This window comes from Eucalyptus grandis, chromosome 5 (genome assembly GCF_016545825.1).
Source record: "Eucalyptus grandis isolate ANBG69807.140 chromosome 5, ASM1654582v1, whole genome shotgun sequence".
Classification (NCBI taxonomy): Eukaryota; Viridiplantae; Streptophyta; class Magnoliopsida; order Myrtales; family Myrtaceae; genus Eucalyptus; species Eucalyptus grandis.
The window spans coordinates 56,731,946-56,752,491 of NC_052616.1; the positions used below are offsets into that span (position 1 = coordinate 56,731,946).

General features: G+C 38.2%; 2 protein-coding genes across 2 annotated transcripts; both read right to left on the minus strand.

Annotated features, from left to right (window-relative positions):
* Positions 1-11,108: 11,108 nt before the first annotated feature.
* LOC104447478 lies at positions 11,109-11,953 on the minus strand. Its single transcript, XM_010061207.3, has one exon. It carries the CDS (start codon positions 11,797-11,799, stop codon positions 11,296-11,298), a length of 504 nt encoding a protein of 167 aa, XP_010059509.2. The 5' UTR covers positions 11,800-11,953; the 3' UTR covers positions 11,109-11,295.
* A 2,425-nt stretch (positions 11,954-14,378) lies between these two features.
* Positions 14,379-18,171, minus strand: LOC104447645 (cysteine-rich receptor-like protein kinase 10). The gene is given in 8 exon segments (XM_018875021.2): positions 14,379-14,673; positions 14,676-14,937; positions 15,034-15,184; positions 15,261-15,498; positions 15,684-15,894; positions 16,051-16,172; positions 16,289-16,435; positions 17,253-18,171. Coding segments are annotated over 8 exon segments (1,995 nt in total). The 5' UTR covers positions 18,055-18,171; the 3' UTR covers positions 14,379-14,611.
* Between the last annotated feature and the right edge of the window lie 2,375 nt (positions 18,172-20,546).

Below are 20,546 nucleotides of genomic sequence, written 5' to 3' on the forward strand. Positions count from 1 at the left end.
CCTTGATTAATTTATCGTACACCGACTCTAACGGTTATGTCTCTAGAAGGCCACCAAATTTGATAGTGTTTTCAAATGGGCACGTTTAATATTATAGTTCCCGACGCCAAATTGTATCATTTCTTCATAAGACACCTTTTACAAATTATATTTGAATCCACACGCATTATCTAGAGAATTGTCACGTCTTTAGTGGGCGAGTTCATTTATTCATACCTCCATTGCAATTCCAGAAGTCTCATGAATAAATTATTACGTAAACATAATTTATATACTGAATTGAATTGCAAGGGGTGAGTTCATGTGAGAACTATCGAATTTGATGGTCTGACTTTATTTTAATATATATCTACTAAATCAACTTAATAACTTTGTTCACGTTTGCGCTGCGTCACTTTGCGTCATAAATTGAATTGGACGAAATTCTAGAAACGTTGGGCTCTTTCGTCCTTAACCTCAAGCGGAGACCTGGGAAGATAAGGATAAGGATGTAGACGTAACTGGATGCTAGAGAGAGAGAGATGGAAGACATTCATGCTACTTGCAAACGTCAGTCAATTTGCATAAGTTTTCATCGAGGAAAGTGACTTCTCTACATTGACTTCCATGTCACCAGAAATTACTACATTAAAAGTGATTTGCAAACGGGGACTAATTGGACATCAATACACTTAAAATATTTTGTGGAGCTGTTGGATATTTGACTACCAATTTTGTTAGTAATTTAGTATTTTTGTCCTTCTCCTTCATATACAAGTTCTTCAATTGAGAATATTTCTAATCAACATTGACATAAGTAAAGGCCAATATATAGCTAGTTTTTCTTTGTCTAGTCAAAAGTAGGAACCTCAATTTTAGGACATAATCGATAAATAGATGCATACGCCCCCTTATCATCTAATGACCTCGGTTATTTGTCAATAAATCCATAAAAAATTATTTATTTATTAAGAGATTAGCGATTTTTGTACTGAAAAAAATCCTAACATTGTTGGATTTAATATCTGTACCTAGAATGAAAGGCAAATATTTGTTAAACGTAGAAACTAACATAGATTGCTAGATAAAAGACATCTCTAATACACCAGTTATTAAATGAGATCACCCTAAAGTTTTATAAGATAATGATAGATAATTATTAAAGCCTTAAATCGAGAACCTACTTTTGCCAGGCCGATGATGGTCCACACTAGCTTTTTGCAGGCGTGTGAATGTACTTCTGGGGAGGGCTAGATCTAAAGATGGACTGACCGTATAAGCTAACAATACTTAAAGTTCATCTTTTCCATGTGAACGGTGTTTGTACGATGTTGAAGTTGCCAGGCCAAGGAAGTCATCAACCTGAAAATGAGTTCTTCATCAAAACTTGTCTTGCCGCAGGGGGCAGGGAATTATGGGAAAGGAGAAGAGGGCAGTCTGCCCTCCTATGAATTTTTGTTGTGGGAACTATAAGAAAATATTACGTCGGTCTCATGTGCCGGCATATAAATAGGAAGGTTATGAGATTTCGACATGTGTCCACATGGGACCAATGTCAGGCTAATTTGAAAACTCTACTCTACTCTCTCCTCTCTGCACGCGCTTTCTCTCTCTTCTTCCTCACCTTCACGCTCTCTCTCTCTCCTCTCCCCAGCACGCCCTCTCTCTCTCTCTCTCTCTCTCTCTCTCTCTCTCTCCGCCGCTCCCTCTCTCGCTCCAACCGAGCCCCCGTCAAACCGCTGCGGTGGTTCGTCGGACGAGCCACCGTGCCCTCGTCCGACCAACCGACTTCGAGACGGCGGAGGTGGAGCCGAGTGGTGGCTCGTCGGATGACAAGACGAGTACCTAATATTTTTTCAGAAAGTACTAGGAAAATTTAGCATGTTCATTAAAATGAATCTAGACCGTCTGATTTGGTAAATAATTATAATAAAAATAATGCTAAGTGCATCGGCGAAAATAATCTAAAATATGGGATTAGGTTCCGTCGCACGTTTAACGTTTACGCCCCTTGAATTTCCAATATTTTCTCTTTGTTATTGATGTTCAAATGGTGGGATCCAGTGGCTACAAATGTAAGCAAGGTCCTGCTTGTGTTGGAATCTTAACGGTATTAAGCGAACCACCTGGACATTGTCGTACCACAAATTTTGTTGACCTTAATGCATTGCTAAAAATATCACAAAATTATCGAAATATATAGGGTCATTCTAATTAATGGCATATGGTGAGAACTTGCGTTTTAATCTTTCCATGGAGGACTTGTTGTTTCATTGTTTCTTAGTATGTGATCAATTTAAACAATCAACGAGGCTAAGTCTATGCAATAATTTTCTCATGTATCATGCTGTTTATACAGCAACATGCAAATGATGGATGTTTGGTCATATGGATGATTTATTGGACTACAGTCACCAAAGTCAAATCTAAGCAATTTTATGATCACATACTTTTTTTTTAATAAGAAAAACACAATCGAGATTAGGTTCAACAGCACCATTGAAAGCTTGGAAGGCAAAACATCAAATTTTCTTTTTGGAAAATTCAGTACAAGTCGGATTATTGCATGTTGAAATTCCAGGTCCGAGTTATGAACATCTACAATTTGGAATTGTCTCCCACGCGACATATTTTATAGTTCTAGAACATATAATATTCATACCTTAGTTTTCGCAAGGTCCAATTTTTGACCAAGTCAAGGAAAACGGTGCGAGATTTTCCTTAAAGTCAAAAGAGCACTAAAGTCCCATTCCTTTGTGTTAAAGCGACAGGAGTTGGGGTGACTTGGGTGGGCAGAGGCGCAAGATGGACGGTGAGGATGGAAGATATCATTTCCCCTCGTACGAGGTCGTTAACCAAAGTCAATGTTGCGTTCTAATTGGGTCCACGTGGAGACTGGAAGGAACAAAAGTCAAAACATGAATCCCAGTGACGTCATTGTAGAGAGAGAGAGAAAGAGAGAGAGATGGGATGGAAGTGATTTTGGTGGTGCTCATAGCTTTGAATTTTCCACCAAAATTACGGTAATAATAGTTATACTTTTGCAATATCAAAATTGATTCGTGCAATTCGATGCGACGGTCCATCGGTGTAAGGAAGGATCAAACGCTCTCAAACGTTTTGCTTGAATTACACCTATTTTTTGGGAGATACAATGCAATCAATTTCTTTTTTTAAATTGCTGTATAACACTATAACTTAATTTACTCCAAATATTATTCTATTTTATCCATCATACACTGGCCTGACATTGATAAGTATTCTCACTTGGGCATGTTTAGTATTGCAGTTTTCGATGACAAATTGTATCATTTCTTCCAAATGCGCCTCTCACAAATTAGATTAAAACTGGAGACACTATCACCTTCTCCATGGGTAAGTCCACTATTCCTATTCCATTGCCATTCTAGAAGTCCAGTGAAGGGTTGAATTTGCAAGGGGGTGAGATCACGAGAAAGCTATCGAATCGACCGTCCGAATATATATATATATATATATTGACTTTAATGAATAATTTTGCTCACATGAGTGCCGATATTAATGGTCATGTGACTCGCGTCGAGGATAAAATTGGACACAAAGGCTTTGTTCGGTTTAGCTTTGGAGATGAGTATTTGGACTCCAAAGTCCCTTGGCCAAATGCAAACGTGTTTGGTTCGGTTTTAGGGCGACTTTGGTGAGATGCAATTGCATCTCCAAGTGGCTCTAAGGGACTTTAGCAAAATGGAGGTCCGGAGGTGCTTTGGGAAGTTGTATTTTGAGAATGCAAGTTTAGGTACTGTTCATCTTCGAGGGAACTGCTCATCAAGCGAGGAAAACCACCGCACGGAGGCCGACGACCGCCGCCAAGGGGTCCCAGCGCGTCGGCGACCGCTGCCTAAGGGTCGCCCGACCCTGGCGACCGTCGCCGGACCTCGGCGACGTCAGGTTGCGTGACCCAGCCACCGATGGCTCGGGTCGCGCGACCCGCGTCACCTGAGGTCGCGCGACCCCGGTGACGTAGCACGGGTCGTGTGACCTCGGCGACGCGACCTCGGTGTGACCGTCACCGGGTCGCGCCCGGCCATCTAGTCGCCGATCCTGTGGTCCGGCCGTTGGATCCGGCGATCCGGTGGGTCGGACTTAAAAAAAATAATAATAATAATTTTTTTAATTTAATAAAAGTTATTTACAAGTGTAAATTTTACTAAACGGTATTTTAGCCAAAATTATATCCCAATGTAAATTTTACCAAACGATATTTGCATTTTAAAACTCCATTCACCTAAAGGTATTTGCATTTTGACAAATGCATTCTCCAAAAGCCAAACCAAACGGGCTCAAAGCTGAATGATGTGAAAGTGGGTTTGGATTGTTTCGTCCTCAACGTCAAGCGGAGACTGGGAAAGATAAGGATAAGGATGCAGACATAAGTGATTTGTAAACGAGGACAGATGGGACTTCACCCCTCTTAAAATATTTTGTTGAGTTGTTGGGTATTTGACTACCAATTTTGTTAATAATTTAGTATTTTCGTCCTTCTCCATCATATACAAGTTCTTCAATTGATAATATATTATGTCAATTAAAGTGCAATATGTAGATAGTTTAAAAAAAAAAAAATCAAAAGGAGCAACCCTCTTTTTCCACGACATAATAGATACATAGATACATAAGCCCCGTTGTCATCTCATGACCTTGGTTATTTGTCAATAAATCCATAAATAATTAGTTATTTTTAAGGAGATCAAGGACTTTTGAATTGGAAAAAAAAATCCTGACATTATTGGATTTAATCTCTGTACTTAAGAATGGAATGCATATATTTGTTAAATGTAGGAACTTACATAGATAGCTAGATAAAAGACATCTTCAATACACTAATAATTAAATATAATCTACCTAAAGTTTTATAAGATAATGACATATAATTACTAAAGACTTAATTGAGAACCTAATTTGCCAGGAGGATGATGGTCCCCACTCGCTCTTTGCAGGATCATGTATGTATTTCTGGCCCGGGGAAGGCTACATCTAAAAATGGACTGACTGTACAAGCAACGGAATGACCAATGTGAATGTGAGAATATAAGCAAAACATTTATACTACCTGCGACGACAATTTTATCACGACCTTGAAGATTGTGTTATTTCTTTACCGGGGAAATGTCATCGCCAATCCCTCCACGTCTGTCTTGTTAAAACTACTCCTCTTCTTTTATTTTTTTTGTTCAAAACTGTCCCGATGCTTCGATCCTTCGATCCCCCCATTTTTAGGGCCCAAATTTGTCGAGTTTTGGCCGCTCGTGATTTTAATTGGTTTTGCTCAGTATGACATGCAATCCCCTTTCTGCAAAAAGAGTTTCAGACTTTTGAGAGGATCTTCTCCATTTAACTTCTTTATACCTGTGTTGATCTGTTTTCACTACGTCAAAACCTGGAGACCCAGTTTGGACATATTTTTGCATTGGTTTTGCTTGCTTTTTTAGTACCTCCCGATCACCTCCTTATGGTTGCCACCTTTGCGGCTTACCACCGACATCCAGCAAGGTCCACTCTGCCGGTTTTCACTCTTTATCATCACTAGAGCTAACTCTAGTAGCTTGGTGGTGGATTTCGTCGTGATAACCCTAGTGTAAGCTTATTTGTCATATTTTGTTACTCATCAAGTCGTCGAAGCTTTGACTTGCCATGGTCGTTGTTAGGGAGTGTTAAGCCTAGCGTAAGTTTATATGAATTCCTAGACGACAGTACTTCAGGTAAGAATCCCTAACGATGCCTCTGGGATTCGAACTTCTCCCTTTCATGAGGGAGAAAGAGCCCAAGCCAGCTGTGCTACTGCGGGCGGTGATTAAAACGTATAGAGTTTTTTTTTTTTTTTTGGTGACCCAGGAAATCTCGAAAGTCGATAGCCAATGGGTAGAACCTAGGGGCAACATGGGGAAACCACCACCCCATGCCACTGGGTAAGTCACCAAGTAACTTCACCAGCCCTCTTGCGTTGTAAGGGCTGTAAACCTCTCACCTCTCTCGCAAAGGATCACTAAAGCCTACCCAGCGGAGCCACCACAGCCGGTGATATTAAAACATATAGAGTTGATAAAGGAAAATGATACCAAAAACTGAAAACTAAAGGTAGCAGCACCCATATTTTTCATAAATTGGTCAAATGTGGGCTATGAAGTTGTAATGGGCCATAACCCACACTCGACTCATTTTAAGTTCGAGTTTATATGGGTCGAAAATTGGTCACATATTTCGACCCATTTTTGACCCATTTTTAAAACCTAAAAACATGAACAGCCCTTTGACCTTCACCTTTGCCGCCGCCTCCGAGCTGCCTTCGCCACTCGCCACCGTGGCTTGCCTCCAAGTCGCCTCCGCCGCCCCGCCGGATCGGTGAGATCGAGCCCCGCTCAATGTCGGCGAACTCGAAGTCACTTGTGGCCGATCACCGGCCGTCGTCGTAATTAAGAAGAAAAAAAAAAAGAAAAGAGAAAAAGAAAATAATCATTAAAATTAAAAATGATATTTTAAAAAATAAAAATCATAAAAATTATATTTTTAAAAATAAAAAATAAAAAAATAAAAAAAATTATATTTTAAAATAATAAAATAATTAAAAATTATATTTAAAAATAATAATAATAATAATTTTCCATTAAATTTGTATTGCAAAAAAATTGTTAAAAAATTGTATTGCATAAAAATATTTTAACAATAAGTAGGTTTTAACCACTGGGGTTCGCCCCTGGTCACTCTTCCAACTTGGAAATGGGATATGGGGGTTCAAATCCCACCTTCTGGGGGTGGGGATGATTTCATTTCGGAGGGTTTCGACTCCCACACCCTACAAGGAGGCAAGGCAAAAGTTTGAGAGTGAGTGGTAGAATAGGATTAGAGTAGGACCGACCAAAAAGAGAGAGTAGGTTTTAGCAATACGGATTGGATCGGGTATGGGTCGAATACGGGTCGGGTTGAGTACGAGTCACTAGATTTACACTACAAGAATATAGGTCAAAATTGGTTAAATGGGTCAACTTATTTTCGATCCGACCCATACCTAACCCAACCCATCCATTTGTCACCCCTACTTAAAACTATGTCTATTGTAACAAATTTATCTTGATTTTTTTATTATCAAAAACCATAATGTGTACCTGCTCTAACACATTTAATTTAAAATTTTTCTTGTGACACAAAAAATCTAAATTTGTATCTATGTAACACATTTAGTTTCTATCAAATCAAAACGTCATTTTTATTTCACATCATGTCAACACCATTTGTTGTCTCACGTCCATGTGGGTAGATATTATAGAACCTTAGCATAAAACAAATGTAGAATTTTTGATGTCTTGAAAAAAATTAAGATAAATATGATATAACGAGCATAACTTGAAATTTTTAATGGGTTTTTCCTGCCTTGAATAGTGAAAAAGACTAGTATAAAAGTTTTGTTAGGTCAAAAGAGACTTTGGACAAGTCAAGACAAACCGGTGTGGGATTTTCCGTAAAGTCCATTCCGTGAGGTTAAAGCGACGAGAGCTGGGGTTAGGTGGGCTATCAATATTATGACGGACGGTGAGGATGGGAGACAGCATTTGCCCCTCGTACGAGGCAGTTGACCGAAGTCAATTGCGTGGGTTGCATTCTACTTTGGCCCCCATTGGAGGCTTGAAGAAAGAAAAGTCAAAACTTGTATCTCAGTAATGGACGTTGAGAATGGAAGATAGCATTTGCCCCTCGTACGAGGCAGTTGACCGCCCCAGTGGAGGCTGGAAGAAAGAAAAGTCAAAACATCTATCTCAGTCATGTCGTTGCAGAGACAGAGAGAGACACAGAGAGAGGGGGGATGGGATGAAAGTGATTTTGGGCGCTTTGTATCTTTTGAATTTTCCATCAAAACTACGGTAATATAATAAATACTTTGGAAATATTAATACTGATTAGTACAATTCGATGCAACCATTGATCAAGGGAGAATCAAACCCAAATTCCTTCGAAACAATTAATTTCTGATGACATGGAACTCAATGTAGATAATTCATTTTCTTCTTTGAAAACTAATGTAAATGGACTGTGATGTTTGCAAGCGGCATGAATGTCTTCCATATCTCTCTCTCTCTCTCTCTCTCTGCATCCAGTTACGTCTTCATCCTTATTCCTTGACTTATCTTTCCATGTCTCTGCCGGAGATTGAGGCCGAAAGAGTCCAAACTCACTCCACATCATTCAGCTTTCTGAGAACCCGCGGCCACTCAACTAGAATTGCGCCCAATTCAATCTGTGACCCGAGTCACGTGACCATTAATGTCGACGCTAGTGTGAACAAAATTATTAAGTAATTTAGTATATATATTAAAATAAATTCATACCGTCGGATCAGATAGCTTTTTCATAAGTTCACCTCTTGCAAATTCAACCTTAGTGTCTCTAGATAATGTATGTGGATTCAACCTTAGTGACACGTTTATGTAACAATTTCTTCGCTAGACTTCTAAAATGGTGATAGAAGTAAAAATAAATGGACTCATTTACAAAGGGCATGATGGTTCTTGTGAGCTCACCCCTTATATATCGTTGCTCAACTTCTAGAATGGGGATGGAGATAGGAGTAAATGGACTCGCCTATCGAGGGTGTTAGAGTGCCTTTGAATGACGTATATGGATTTGAATCTAACTTATAAAAGGCGCCTCTTGAAGAAGCGATACAATTTAGTAATAAACATGCATGATTGATCAATGTTATCAATTTTTAGACAAAATATGATGGATAAAAGATGACAATATCTCGAGCGAATTATGACATTATGTTACATGGCGATCTAGAAAAAGAAATAAATTGTAGTGCATCTCCCAAATAAATAGGCATGACTTGAGACTACATTAAACTATTTAGAATTGATTTGCAAAGGAGGACAAATTGGACTTCACTTAAAATATTTTGTTGAGTTACTGGTTGTTTGACTATCAATTTTTGTTAGTAATTTAGTATTTTCGTCCTTCTCCTCCATATACAAGTTTTTCATTTGATAGTATATTTAATCAACATTGACAAAATCAAGGTGCAATATGTAGATAGTTTTTTTTCTTTTTGGTCTAATCAAAAGTAGGAACCGCCTTTTTTTTTTCAATGACATAATAAATAAATAGTTACATAAGCCATGTTATTATCTCTTGATCTCACTAATTTTTTGATAAATCCATATATAATTAATTATTTGTAAGGAGATCATTGATTTCTATATTGAAATAAGTGAGACATCGATGAGGACGTCTTTATTCATGCTTAAGAGAAGATTGTAAAGTGAATAGGAGTTATGGAGTACATGGGCTAGATTAAATACGAGACGTTCGAAATAGTTGGTCTCACGTGGTTTTCGTCAGGCTAGATATAGTTTGATATAGATTAAATTCATTTAATTGTCCTTCAGTCAACTATTTTATGAGATATAACGCAATTCCAGACAATTAAAGGGCATGTCATCATCATGATAAGTACACAGTGAAAAGAAAGAAAGTTACCTAGATACATGAGATTTACTAAATCAGAGGCACATCATTTATTAAAGGGAAAAGGTTGGGCAACGGTACCGTTAGATTCTAGATCCAAACGGTGGGTTCTCCACCACAATTTTTTTTTTCAAGGAAACCTATTAACCTGTTTAATTGGTTTCCTTCAAAAAAGTTAAAATTGGAAAATCCACTTCAAAATCCCATCAAATTCCTTCATATGAGAAAATAAAAAATAACATAGAAAACACAAAATTTTAGAATAAATCGAATACCAAAATATAGATACCTGCAAGCAAAATAATATAACCCCTAGCGAAAAAAGAAGAAGTTAATGTCATTCAAAAGATCAATTTAATTTTTTTTTAATATGGAAAAAACACAATAAATATTGGCTTTAAGACTAATAACGAAATTATATTGCTTTCGAATGGCTTCTCATTCTTTTTGCTTAAATCCAATTGCTCTAAAAGGATTCTCTAGTGACTAGAATTCGGATAAGTGATATTGGTAATGTATGGTAACAATTAAAAAAAAAAAAAGACTAAATATGTATAATGAATTAGAAAACAAAAAATTATCCATTCATTTGAATCTCATATACAAAGATGTAGGGACTTAACAAATTACAAAATCAATCTTAGGATATTATAAGTTAAAGAATAAAGTTAAAAAGGAATAATTCAATAATATATGACCACATGATACCTAACCCTATGTTGATTCTTATAAAATAAATATTAATTTTGTGACGAAGTAATTTTCTTCAAAACAAAAAAAATAAGTACAGTAATGATTTCTTCCTTATTTACATATTATATTTTGAGAATACCTATAACAACTCATCTCATTGAATTTCTAAGTGAGTGAAAAACATTTAAATTCTCTTGAGTGCCTCTCAAGGTTAAGGGTGCGAATTTTTTTTTTTTTTTGTTCCGGTAAATAAATAAAAAGTGTTTTTATTTTAACAATTTCTAAACAAAAGAACGCTTTTGGTAACGTTTGTTCCGGGAATAAAAAATGAATAGAAACACGTTTGGTAAATTTTATTCTTTTTTGTTTCTTTTAATTTTTTAAACATTTTTATTTTATCTTTCATTTTTTCCTTTCTTTTTATTTTTCTTTTTTTCGTAGGCCCCGGTGAGGCCGAGCCTCGCCGTGGTTGGGCGAGGCTCGGCCTCGCCGGGGGCCGGGCGACGCTTGTAAGGTCGCCGACCCTTGACGGCGTCCGCCGGCCTCGACGGCCTCGCCAGCTAAATGGCGAGGCCCCATCCTAAAGAAAAAGAATAAAAAAGAAGAAGAAAAGAAGAAGAAAAGAGAAGAGAGAGAAGAAGCGTTTCTTCAAAATTGTTTATGGAATAAGAATCAACTTTTTTATGTTTCTTTTTTTGCTCTAATTTTGTTTCGGGACGCAAATGTAAACGCATTGTTTTTTTTTTGTTCCTTTGTTAGAAAAACAAAAAATTGTTCCAGGAACACTTGTGAGGAATGTTACCATTTTAAGTGACCATTTTTTTTTTTCTATATACATTTCTTCTGTTTTACATTTGTAGAAAAGCAACGCAAGACTCCACGGTAACACCACACCACTGTGACTAGTGAACGACATTAGTTTTTTTATTTAATTGAATTACCATGACAATGTCCACGACATCCCTACATCACAGCCTCTGCCACCACGCGACTCGATCTTACCACCACCGCCGACCACAGCCACCACATGCGGCTTCATCTACCGCCGCCGCCAACCCCATCTGGACCAGACGGACAGTGATTCCTGATCGCGGTGAGCTCGTACGGCATCACGTCACGGGCCAGCCACTACTCCACAGTGAACAGCTGCTGCGAGAGGTGGATGTGGGCATCGGTGGTGGTTGCCTCCACGTAGTTACGGTACCATCTGTGGTGCGGGCCTGAACCATCTGAGCTCAGGTTCATGGCGCGCACGGGTGTGCTGAGGTACGCCCGAATAGATTCGGGTTCATTCGGCCCCGGAAGGGCCTTAGCGGTGTAGATGCGAGTGGATAAAACTTGCAGGCGACGCAGATTCCTCTTTTTTCCCTCCTGAGAGAGGGCTTTAGCTTCATTCACAGTGATGATGGCTTCAATCTCATGTAGTATCCGACACCTGCCCTTCACCTCAAGACCACCTCCTCCTCCTCCTCCTTCGCCGTCTTCTTGTCCGGTCTTAAATTTACAGTTTCTGGGTACAAGAAGCGAGCTGAATTGGGTAAGACCCGTTAGGATTGGACCATGCAACGGGTCGAGAGCCAGGTGTTGGTTCAAGTTCGGGAAGAGCAGGGTTGATGCTGAAGGTGCCGGCATTTATGGCAGCCAACCCCGCGATGATTTTGACAGAGATGATGTTGAACCGGTTGGATTATGAGTTCTTCTACGCAAATTCTCTCTCTTTTTCCGTGAGGTCGTCATGTAATTTAGTCCGACTGAAGTATGGACTGGAGTTTTTCTTTTATTTTGTTTGGTTGGGAATTGTTATTTTGAGGATGAATTGTGGGATTCAATGATGATGTGAAGACGGTGGAAAGTTTGGGTACTTTAGACTGTTTGGCTCATCACATGCTCTGTGCTCATCGAGATTGGACGGTTTTTGAGGATGCAAGTAGCATAAAGAGCGAAAAAAGCAAGTATATGTGAAGATTGCATAAGGCCCATGACCCTATCGTCGAGCAATTCAAATAAGCTTACGCTAGGCTTAACACTTCCCTAGCACCAAGCTTCGGCGATTTTGATGAGCGACAAGATGTGACTAATAAACTTATGCTAGGGTTATCGCGACGAAATCCACCACCAACGAGAGTTAGTTTTATAGATGATAAAGATTGAAAACTGGGGGAAGTGGACCTTGCTGGATGTTTGTGGTAAGCCGCAAAGGCAGCAAACATAGGGAGTGATAGGGAGATACTGACAAAAAAGAAGAAGCGAAACTAATTGAAAAATAATGTCCTAACGGAGTCTCCTAGTTTTGACATGGTGAAAACAGATTAACTCAAGTAAAAAGAAGTGCAACGGAGAAGATCCTCTCAAAAGTCCGTAACTCTTTTTTGCAAAAAGGGGATTGCATGTCATATCAAATTAAAATCATGAGCGGCCAAAAGTAGACATGTTTTGAACCCTAAAAAGGAGAGAAGGGAGGTTTTTTTTTTTTTTTTTTTTTTTTTTTTTTTTTTGCGGGAGGGGGAGGGGGAGGGAATTGAAGCATCGGGGTAGTTTTGAAAAAAGAAAAGACGAGGGGGCTAGTTTTAATTTCGAGAGAGAAGTGTACAGATCGACGATGACATTTCACCATAAAGAAATGGCTTAATCTTGAAGATCATGATAAAATTATTGCTGCATGTGGTATAAATGTTCCACTTATGTTCAGTCATTGGTTATATCCAACATTTCATTTATTGATGATATCACATTCTAGACATGCTTCTGCTTATATCCATCCTTCACGGTACTTTGCTGATGTTCAGCTTAAGTGTGCATCTGTTCATGTCCATCCTTCACGGTACTTTGCTGATGTTCAGCTTAAGTGTGCATCTGTTCATATCAGGATATATCTGGCTCCCCAGTTATATCTAGGTTCTCTAGTTATATTCAACTATTCATCTCAAGGCACTTCAATTACGTTAGTAGTGAAGGTCCTAAAAACTTAATATATTGATATTTTCAAGTCTAAATGAACTCCATATTCTTCTAAACTTGTTAAAGTAGGTTTTCCTTGTCACTTAGAATCTTTCCACCGATTATATCAAAGATCCTCTTGAAGCGGATACTTGAAACACAAACAACTCTTGCATTTATCTAGATCAATATAAATCATTGATAGTTTTGCCAATTCCAAAATATATTATGAGGTTTTCTCAACAAAAAATTGATGGATTGGGATCTTATTTGCTGTCGCACAAGAAATTATTCCAACCTTCCTCAATTTTATGTGCTGAAAAATATTGGATCTTATGACACGTGTTAACTGAGTTCTTCTATGTGAGACTTATATAATCTAGTTATTTTCATATGAAATAGGTTTCCACAATCCGAGTTCATCAAAATATATATCACTTTGTATGTCAACGTTTCATACGCTATTAGAACACTCAGGCATTCTCATTTAACTACTAGTCCGGTCATCCGCCTAACATCTCCGTTCCTCCCTCATAATCACATCTCGCTACTCAACGCTAGAAAGTTTGAGCGCTTGTCGTCCACAGAGGAGCTCATCGGATAGAGAGAGACATACGAGAGAGCGTGGCTAAACAGGGTGCGGTAGGTATTGGTGGAATAGTGATCCCTCCCCTGTGTGGAGGTGTTTATCCTCGCGTAAACATAGGTAGACATATCAAAATGTGTTATAAACCCATTTTTCAACTCATATTTGATGAATTATGTTATTATATGGATTAGTTAAATTCAATAAATGGGTCATAAATTGATTTAGAAATGCAAGGCCTAAAAAAATGTGGATTTTATATGGGTTCACAACTTGCTTAGACACAATCCAATCTCTATGATTTGTTCTTCACTATCGCTTTGACTTGATCTCGCGCTCATTCACTTTGCGGTCTGAATATGAGTTTTATAAGTTGGGTTAAAAAAAAAGAAGTGCTTTAATTAATATAAATAGAATTAAGTATGAATTGGGAATGAGTCACCAAATTTGTATTATATAAAAATAGGTGAAAATAAATTAAATAGTTCAATTTAGATAAAATCTTTTCCAATCCGATCTACTTGTTTGACAGATCTAGACATAAGAAATTTGCATATGAATTTGCTTGCCTTTCCATCGTAATCAACCACTAACCAATATGATCGAGTAAAGATGCAAGTGCATGTATCTGGAGGTCAGGTCTGTGACCCAGATTTCCAATAAAGTAATGGAATGAATGCAGTACGTGTACGAACGGATATATCTTATCAAATATCATGAGAAGTACTGTAAGCAGATCATGCCACTCTAGTGGATCAAATCATGATTTGCGTAAGGAGAAGACACTTTCTAGCTTTAGATATTTATGACGTAGGTGTTTGCTTGTTGTTCATCAATGACCGAACTGGAACGCCAGGAATCTTAAGATTAGATTTCTCCATGAGACAATCATGAAGAAAGACTTCCAACTCCCATTACCGTTCACCGGGGGTATACTTCAGTAACTGACATCTCATTGATCGACATTGCCATGGACCTGCTGTGGATTGGTCAGATTCGAGATTTGTCATTGGTCTCTCTGTCCTGCTACGAAGGAAGAACGCCGGTTGTAGGGGCTGTGCAAGAGAAACAGAGTAGCTGCTCAACATGAGGACTACGCTTGCCATCGTGGGTCTATCCATTGGATCTTCTTGAACACAAAGTAGACCAATGTGGAGGCACCTAAGAACTTCATCCCTTGAATACAAGTCTCCAATGGTTGGATCTAACACTTCCAATGGCTTACCATCTCTCCAATTTTTCCAGGCCTAAAAGCAATTCATTGGAAAAAAATATTCTCAGTACATGCGATTTGCTCAGTTTAACAATTTTCATACTAGATATAGCAAGTTTGCGCAACTTACATAGCTAGCGAGATCTTCGCCTCCATCTTTGTCAAAGAAGAAACTATTCTTCTTACCACTAACGAGCTCAAGAAGTAGGACACCGAAACTATAAACATCGGACTTCACAGAGAATTGCCCATGCATCGCATACTCAGGTGACATGTAACCACTGGAATCCATAACACATTAGCAATATAAGCCTACATAGGCATAAAAAGTAGAGAACAAAGCATAACGATACTTACAAAGTCCCCACAATTTTATTGGTCTTTTCTTGTGTTTGGTCGACTCCAACAATCCTTGCCATGCCGAAATCTGAAATCTTTGGGTTCATTTCAGTGTCCAACAAAATATTGCTTGCTTTTAGATCGCGATGAATGATCCGAAGTCGAGAGTCCTCATGTAAATATAGCATTCCTCGAGCAATCCCACATACTATCTTGTAACGTCTCGACCAATCCAATTCCTTGCTCTTTTTAGGATCTGCATGTATCCATAGTTGAAATTATAGGTACTTTCGGTTGATAAATCCTCTTGAACCGATTTTATGCAAGGAAAGTATTTAGGTTCTGAAAGCTACTGAAACATTAAATATAATTTGAGGCTAATCACATGATCACCTCAAAATAAAAAGCAATAAATTAGGAATATATGAAAAGGCAACATACCAAATAGACAGTAGTCGAGACTTTTGTTTGGCACAAACTCATAAACAAGCAATTTTTCTTCACCCTCCAAGCAGAACCCGAGCAGCCGCACAAGGTTCCGATGTTGAAGCTTCGCTACCAATAGGACTTCATTCTTAAATTCTTGGGCACCTTGTCCTGAGCTTTGAGATAGTCTCTTCACAGCTATTTGTTGTCCATTGGGAAGCCTACCCTGGAAGGTTAATATTTCGATGTCTTAAGTAGACATGAATAGCTTCTGATCACAGCTTTTCGATATTACCAAACCAAAGATCTTCAAATTTTTTTATACTAAAGATCTCTCAAATATATTTAAACCATTCTCAATCTAGTTTCTGGCTGATCATACCTGGAAAACTTCACCAAATCCACCCTCACCCAACTTGTTTTGATGAGAGAAATTGTTTGTGGCGGTTTGTATAGTGGCTAAATCATACTGCAAGGACTCGGCGTTTGAAATTTCACTCGCGCCTACAGACGAAAAAAGACTAAATGGTCATTTTGCCAAAAGCGTAGACATAATACATCCCCATTTGTACGGTTTCATCATTCTATTCACGTGCACGGCACAGGTACATATTCCATACCGCTTTGATCTCCTTGGACGGCTTCATGCGTCTTGGCCGCTTTCCTCCGCCTGAAACAACAAGCGAGGAAGAGAAGCACCACGCCTACGCCAACAGCGACAGCGACAGCGACAGCGATGACAATCACTGTAGTTTTATTGCTTTTCCCTACATACGTGCAACCACATCTTAGTAACATCAGTATACGTGTCAAGACTGTTTAGGATTCTAGAAACTGGAATTGACACCATAGGCCAGAGCAAATGTAAAATACAGGGTAAAACAAAAAAGGGTACGCTTAAAGAGCAAATGTCCAGAAGAAATGAAGCTGTAATCCATGATCTGTACTCACAACTCTATTCTTTCTCCTAAATCACATGCGAGTGCACCAATTGTTTATAGGGGATTAACCATTAATTTGATTAAAAGCAACCTTTAACCAGTTGTTATGTAAATAATCTAATCTCGTAAGTGGATGTAGAGCCCACCATGTTCAACTGGTATGAGTGATTGAGATAATCGAACCACCTAGGAAAAAGTATTCACCTAAAAGATACTTCATCACGACTTTGTAGCATTAGAGACTTGAAAGAGCTGATAATACCTTTCAAATTGTCTTTTCTGTCAATACTTATAATACCTCTAATCCAGCCAACAGTTTTCTTAAAGAAAAAGCTGCAGCATAATCACCGGAGTCACCACTCAAACGCACTAAACACCAGAAAGTTTTATATGTGATCCTCGATCACCTCGCGTCTTTTTCTTTGGACATTATAGCTACTCAATCTCTCAGATCAATATGCATACAACCGCTTGTATAATGATTATTTTTTTTAAACAGATGGTGAATACTATGATTAATCAAAATTGAATCCAAGAGCCTAGTAGGAGAGATTAGCTAAATCTGAGTAAATATTTTTGGCCCGCTGGACTAAATTCAGTCTTCGATAACAAAAGAAGACAAGCAATACAAACACATATGTACCTTTAGGACTGGTAACTGGAGTGGGAGCAGGAGGCGGAGGCACCGGTGCTGGCAGGGCTGAGGCGTTATAAAAAGGGTAGAGCTCGTACCTCACGTTGCAGCTCGGAGTGAGCGTCCGCCCGCCTTGCTTCCCCTGAACCAGATTACCGATCGCGTACTGGAGACACGTGTCACAGTCTGACGCTGTCAAGTCCGGAGTGCATTGCGTGAGTGCGTACAACTTCTGCAAGCTCGTGTTGTTCGCCTGTGCCGCCGCGATCTTCTTCTCTGACCCGCCAGTTGAAGCCCTCGTGACGATGTCGTTCAGCGTTCCTCGCAGGAGCTGCATGAACTGGGTTGAGTCGGTAACGTTCCCGATGTTGTACAAAGTGAGAGACGGCTCTTGCTCCATGACCGAGAAGATGAACTGGTTTGAGTACCGCAACATGCACTCAGCGTACCAGATTACAGAGACTCGCTGGTTGGGGCATTTTTGGAGGATATCATGTTTTCCGGCAGCCACGCAGTCGCTGCACGCGGTGGTGTCAAGGTCACCGCGGCAGAGGAAGAGCCCGTAGGCCCGGTCTGGAGGGTTTTGGCCGGCGGTGGCATTGGCGAACCCATTGGTGCTGTTGTTGGCGGCGGAGGAGAGGGCAGAGAGGAGGATATTGAGGTTGGATTTGTAGGTGGAGTTGGAAGTGAAGAGGGTGGCGTTTGGGCAATCATGATCCAGATATTCCGGTGCAGCCTCAGTACTGAAAATGTAGTTGAAGGAAAAGAAGAAAAAGGAAAGGGAGATGAAGATGGTGAAGCAAGAATTCATGATGGATAGGGTGGGCTTGCGGCACAGGCAGGGGCACGGAGTTACAGGAAGAGAGGATGGTCTGCTCTCCAAGATATTTTTATTGTGAGAACTATTCGAAAAATCTAGTACAAGTATGAAAACAAATCCGGACAGCCACATGGTCTACACATGAAAAGCAAAATTGAAATTTTGGAAGGTGAAATATTATTATTTTTTTTTAAATTTAATGTGAACTGCGCCATTGCAAATTATATTCGAGGATCATGTTTCTTGGACACTTAAAATTTTAAATTTTTCCTAAATTATAAACTAGAATTAATACTAAAATCAAGTAATGGGGGTTTTCGATAACAAATGAATCTAATTTTCATTGAAAGATTTTCACATTTTTTTAATGCTAAACTAATTATAAACGAGAATTAATACTAAAATCAAGTAAAACTACTCAAATTCTAATTTCTAAATTTTTCCTAAATTTCTGAATATTTATTTATTTATTATTTTAATTCCCAAAAAGGGGATTCGAAGATATTTTTGTTGTAAGACCATTCGGAAAATCTAGTAAGGCAGCGCATGGTAACACTCTGTTTCTCCCAATTTGTGTTATTTTGTTTCTCGGAACAAAAAAGAACATAAATCTTTAGTAAAACATTTATTCTCGAGAACAATTTCTCTAATTTTTTGTTCTCGGGAACAATTTTGAGAAGCAAAAAAGTTAATTCTTGTCCTCGGAAATAATTTCTAAAAATAAGCTTATTATGGGAGAAATTTTGCAAGTAAACTTATTATACAAATAAAAAAAAATTGATTAAAATGATTATATTTAAAATTTTACATAAAAATTAAAAAAAATTAAAAAAATTGAGAATTAAATTAATATATAGACAATAAGTTTAGGGCAAACAATTCTTTCAAACAACATATAAATGTGGATGATAAATACAATATTAGATTATTATGAAACTAGGGACAACCAACTGAAATTTGAGTAATTTTATGATGACGTGCTTTTTATAAGAACAATGGAATCGACATTAGGACAGCTTAAAAGGTGAAATATCTATCCTCTTTTGGAAAATTTAATACCAAGGTGCTACATGGAAAATTGGAATTTGTGGACAAGTTTGAACAATTTAGGTTACGTTTGATAATATTTCTATTTTCGGAAATAATTTTTGTTTAGAAATGGTTTTTTCCATTTTTATTTTTTGGATGAGTTTTTAGCAAAAGAACGGGTTTAGTAATTATATAAAATTTATATTTCCAAAAAAGAAAAGAATATAAATATTTTTGGTATGATCCTAAAAATATCTACTCCTAATATTTTTCATTTAATTATAAAAATGTCAATGGTGACATAGCATTTCATGTTTTAATAAAACTGGACTTTTGTAATATTTTAATTGATAGAAATATTCTAATATGGGATAAGAAAATCCAATATACTAGTTAGTGAAAGATAAATAGTTGGAAGTGGCACTAGAGACATAACTCATAATATAAGGAGAATGATAGTAAATCTTTAGGCATTACAATAAACAAGTGCATAGACATTTTAAGTTTTTCCAACTACAAGAAGGAGAGCAAACATTGATTGGACTCACCAAGCTTTTCCGCGGTCTTGAACGGTGAAGAAGACTGGTATACAACTTTTGTCAGGTCAAAAAAGACTTTTGACGAGCCAAGACAAACCGTGTGGAATTTTCCCTGAAGTGACCGGAGTTGTGGTTAGGTGGCAGACAGAAGAGTAAGACTGGACGGTGAGGATGGAAGACAGCATTTGGCATTTGCCCATTGTACGAGGTCGTTGACCGAAGTCAATTCTGTGGCTTGCGCTATTATTTTCTGGATGATTTTTCAATTAAAATAATATTATTAGTCACTCGAGCGTCGTGTGATATCATTTGCATTCCGGTATTTATATAAATAGATTTTAATCAGTATTTAATAATAAAATCTCAACGAATAATAAATATATCACATTAATATAAATTGAAAATATTTCGGTACTTTTCCACGGTCTTGAACGGTGAAGAAGACTAGTATACAGCTTTTGTCAGGTCAAAAAAGACTTTTGACAAGCCAAGACAAACCGTGTGGAATTTTCCCTGAAGTTACCGGAGTTGTGGTTAGGTGGCAGGAGAGGATGGAAGACAGCATTTGGCATTTGCCCATCGTACGAGGTCGTTGACCGAAGTCAATTGCGTGGCTTGCGCTCTAATTTGGCTCCACGTGGAGACTGGAAGAAAGAAAAGTTGACCGAAGTCAATTCGTATCTCAGTGATGTCGTTGTAGAGAGAGATGATATGAAAGCGATTCTAATGGCAACCGTGAATCATCGTAAGGAATGATCAAACCTAAACCCTTCCGAAACGTTTCTTTAGAGTCACGCCTATTTTATTTGGGAGATACACCACGGCTGATTTCTTTTTCTAGGCAACTGTGTAACATAATAACCTAATTTGCTTAAGATATTGGTGTTTTGTCTATCATATATTAACTTAAAATTG

What these genes read in the sequence shown, in the direction of transcription:
- LOC104447478 (XM_010061207.3), bottom strand. Translation starts at nt 11,799, where the DNA reads ATGCCGGCACCTTCAGCATCAACCCTGCTCTTCCCGAACTTGAACCAA.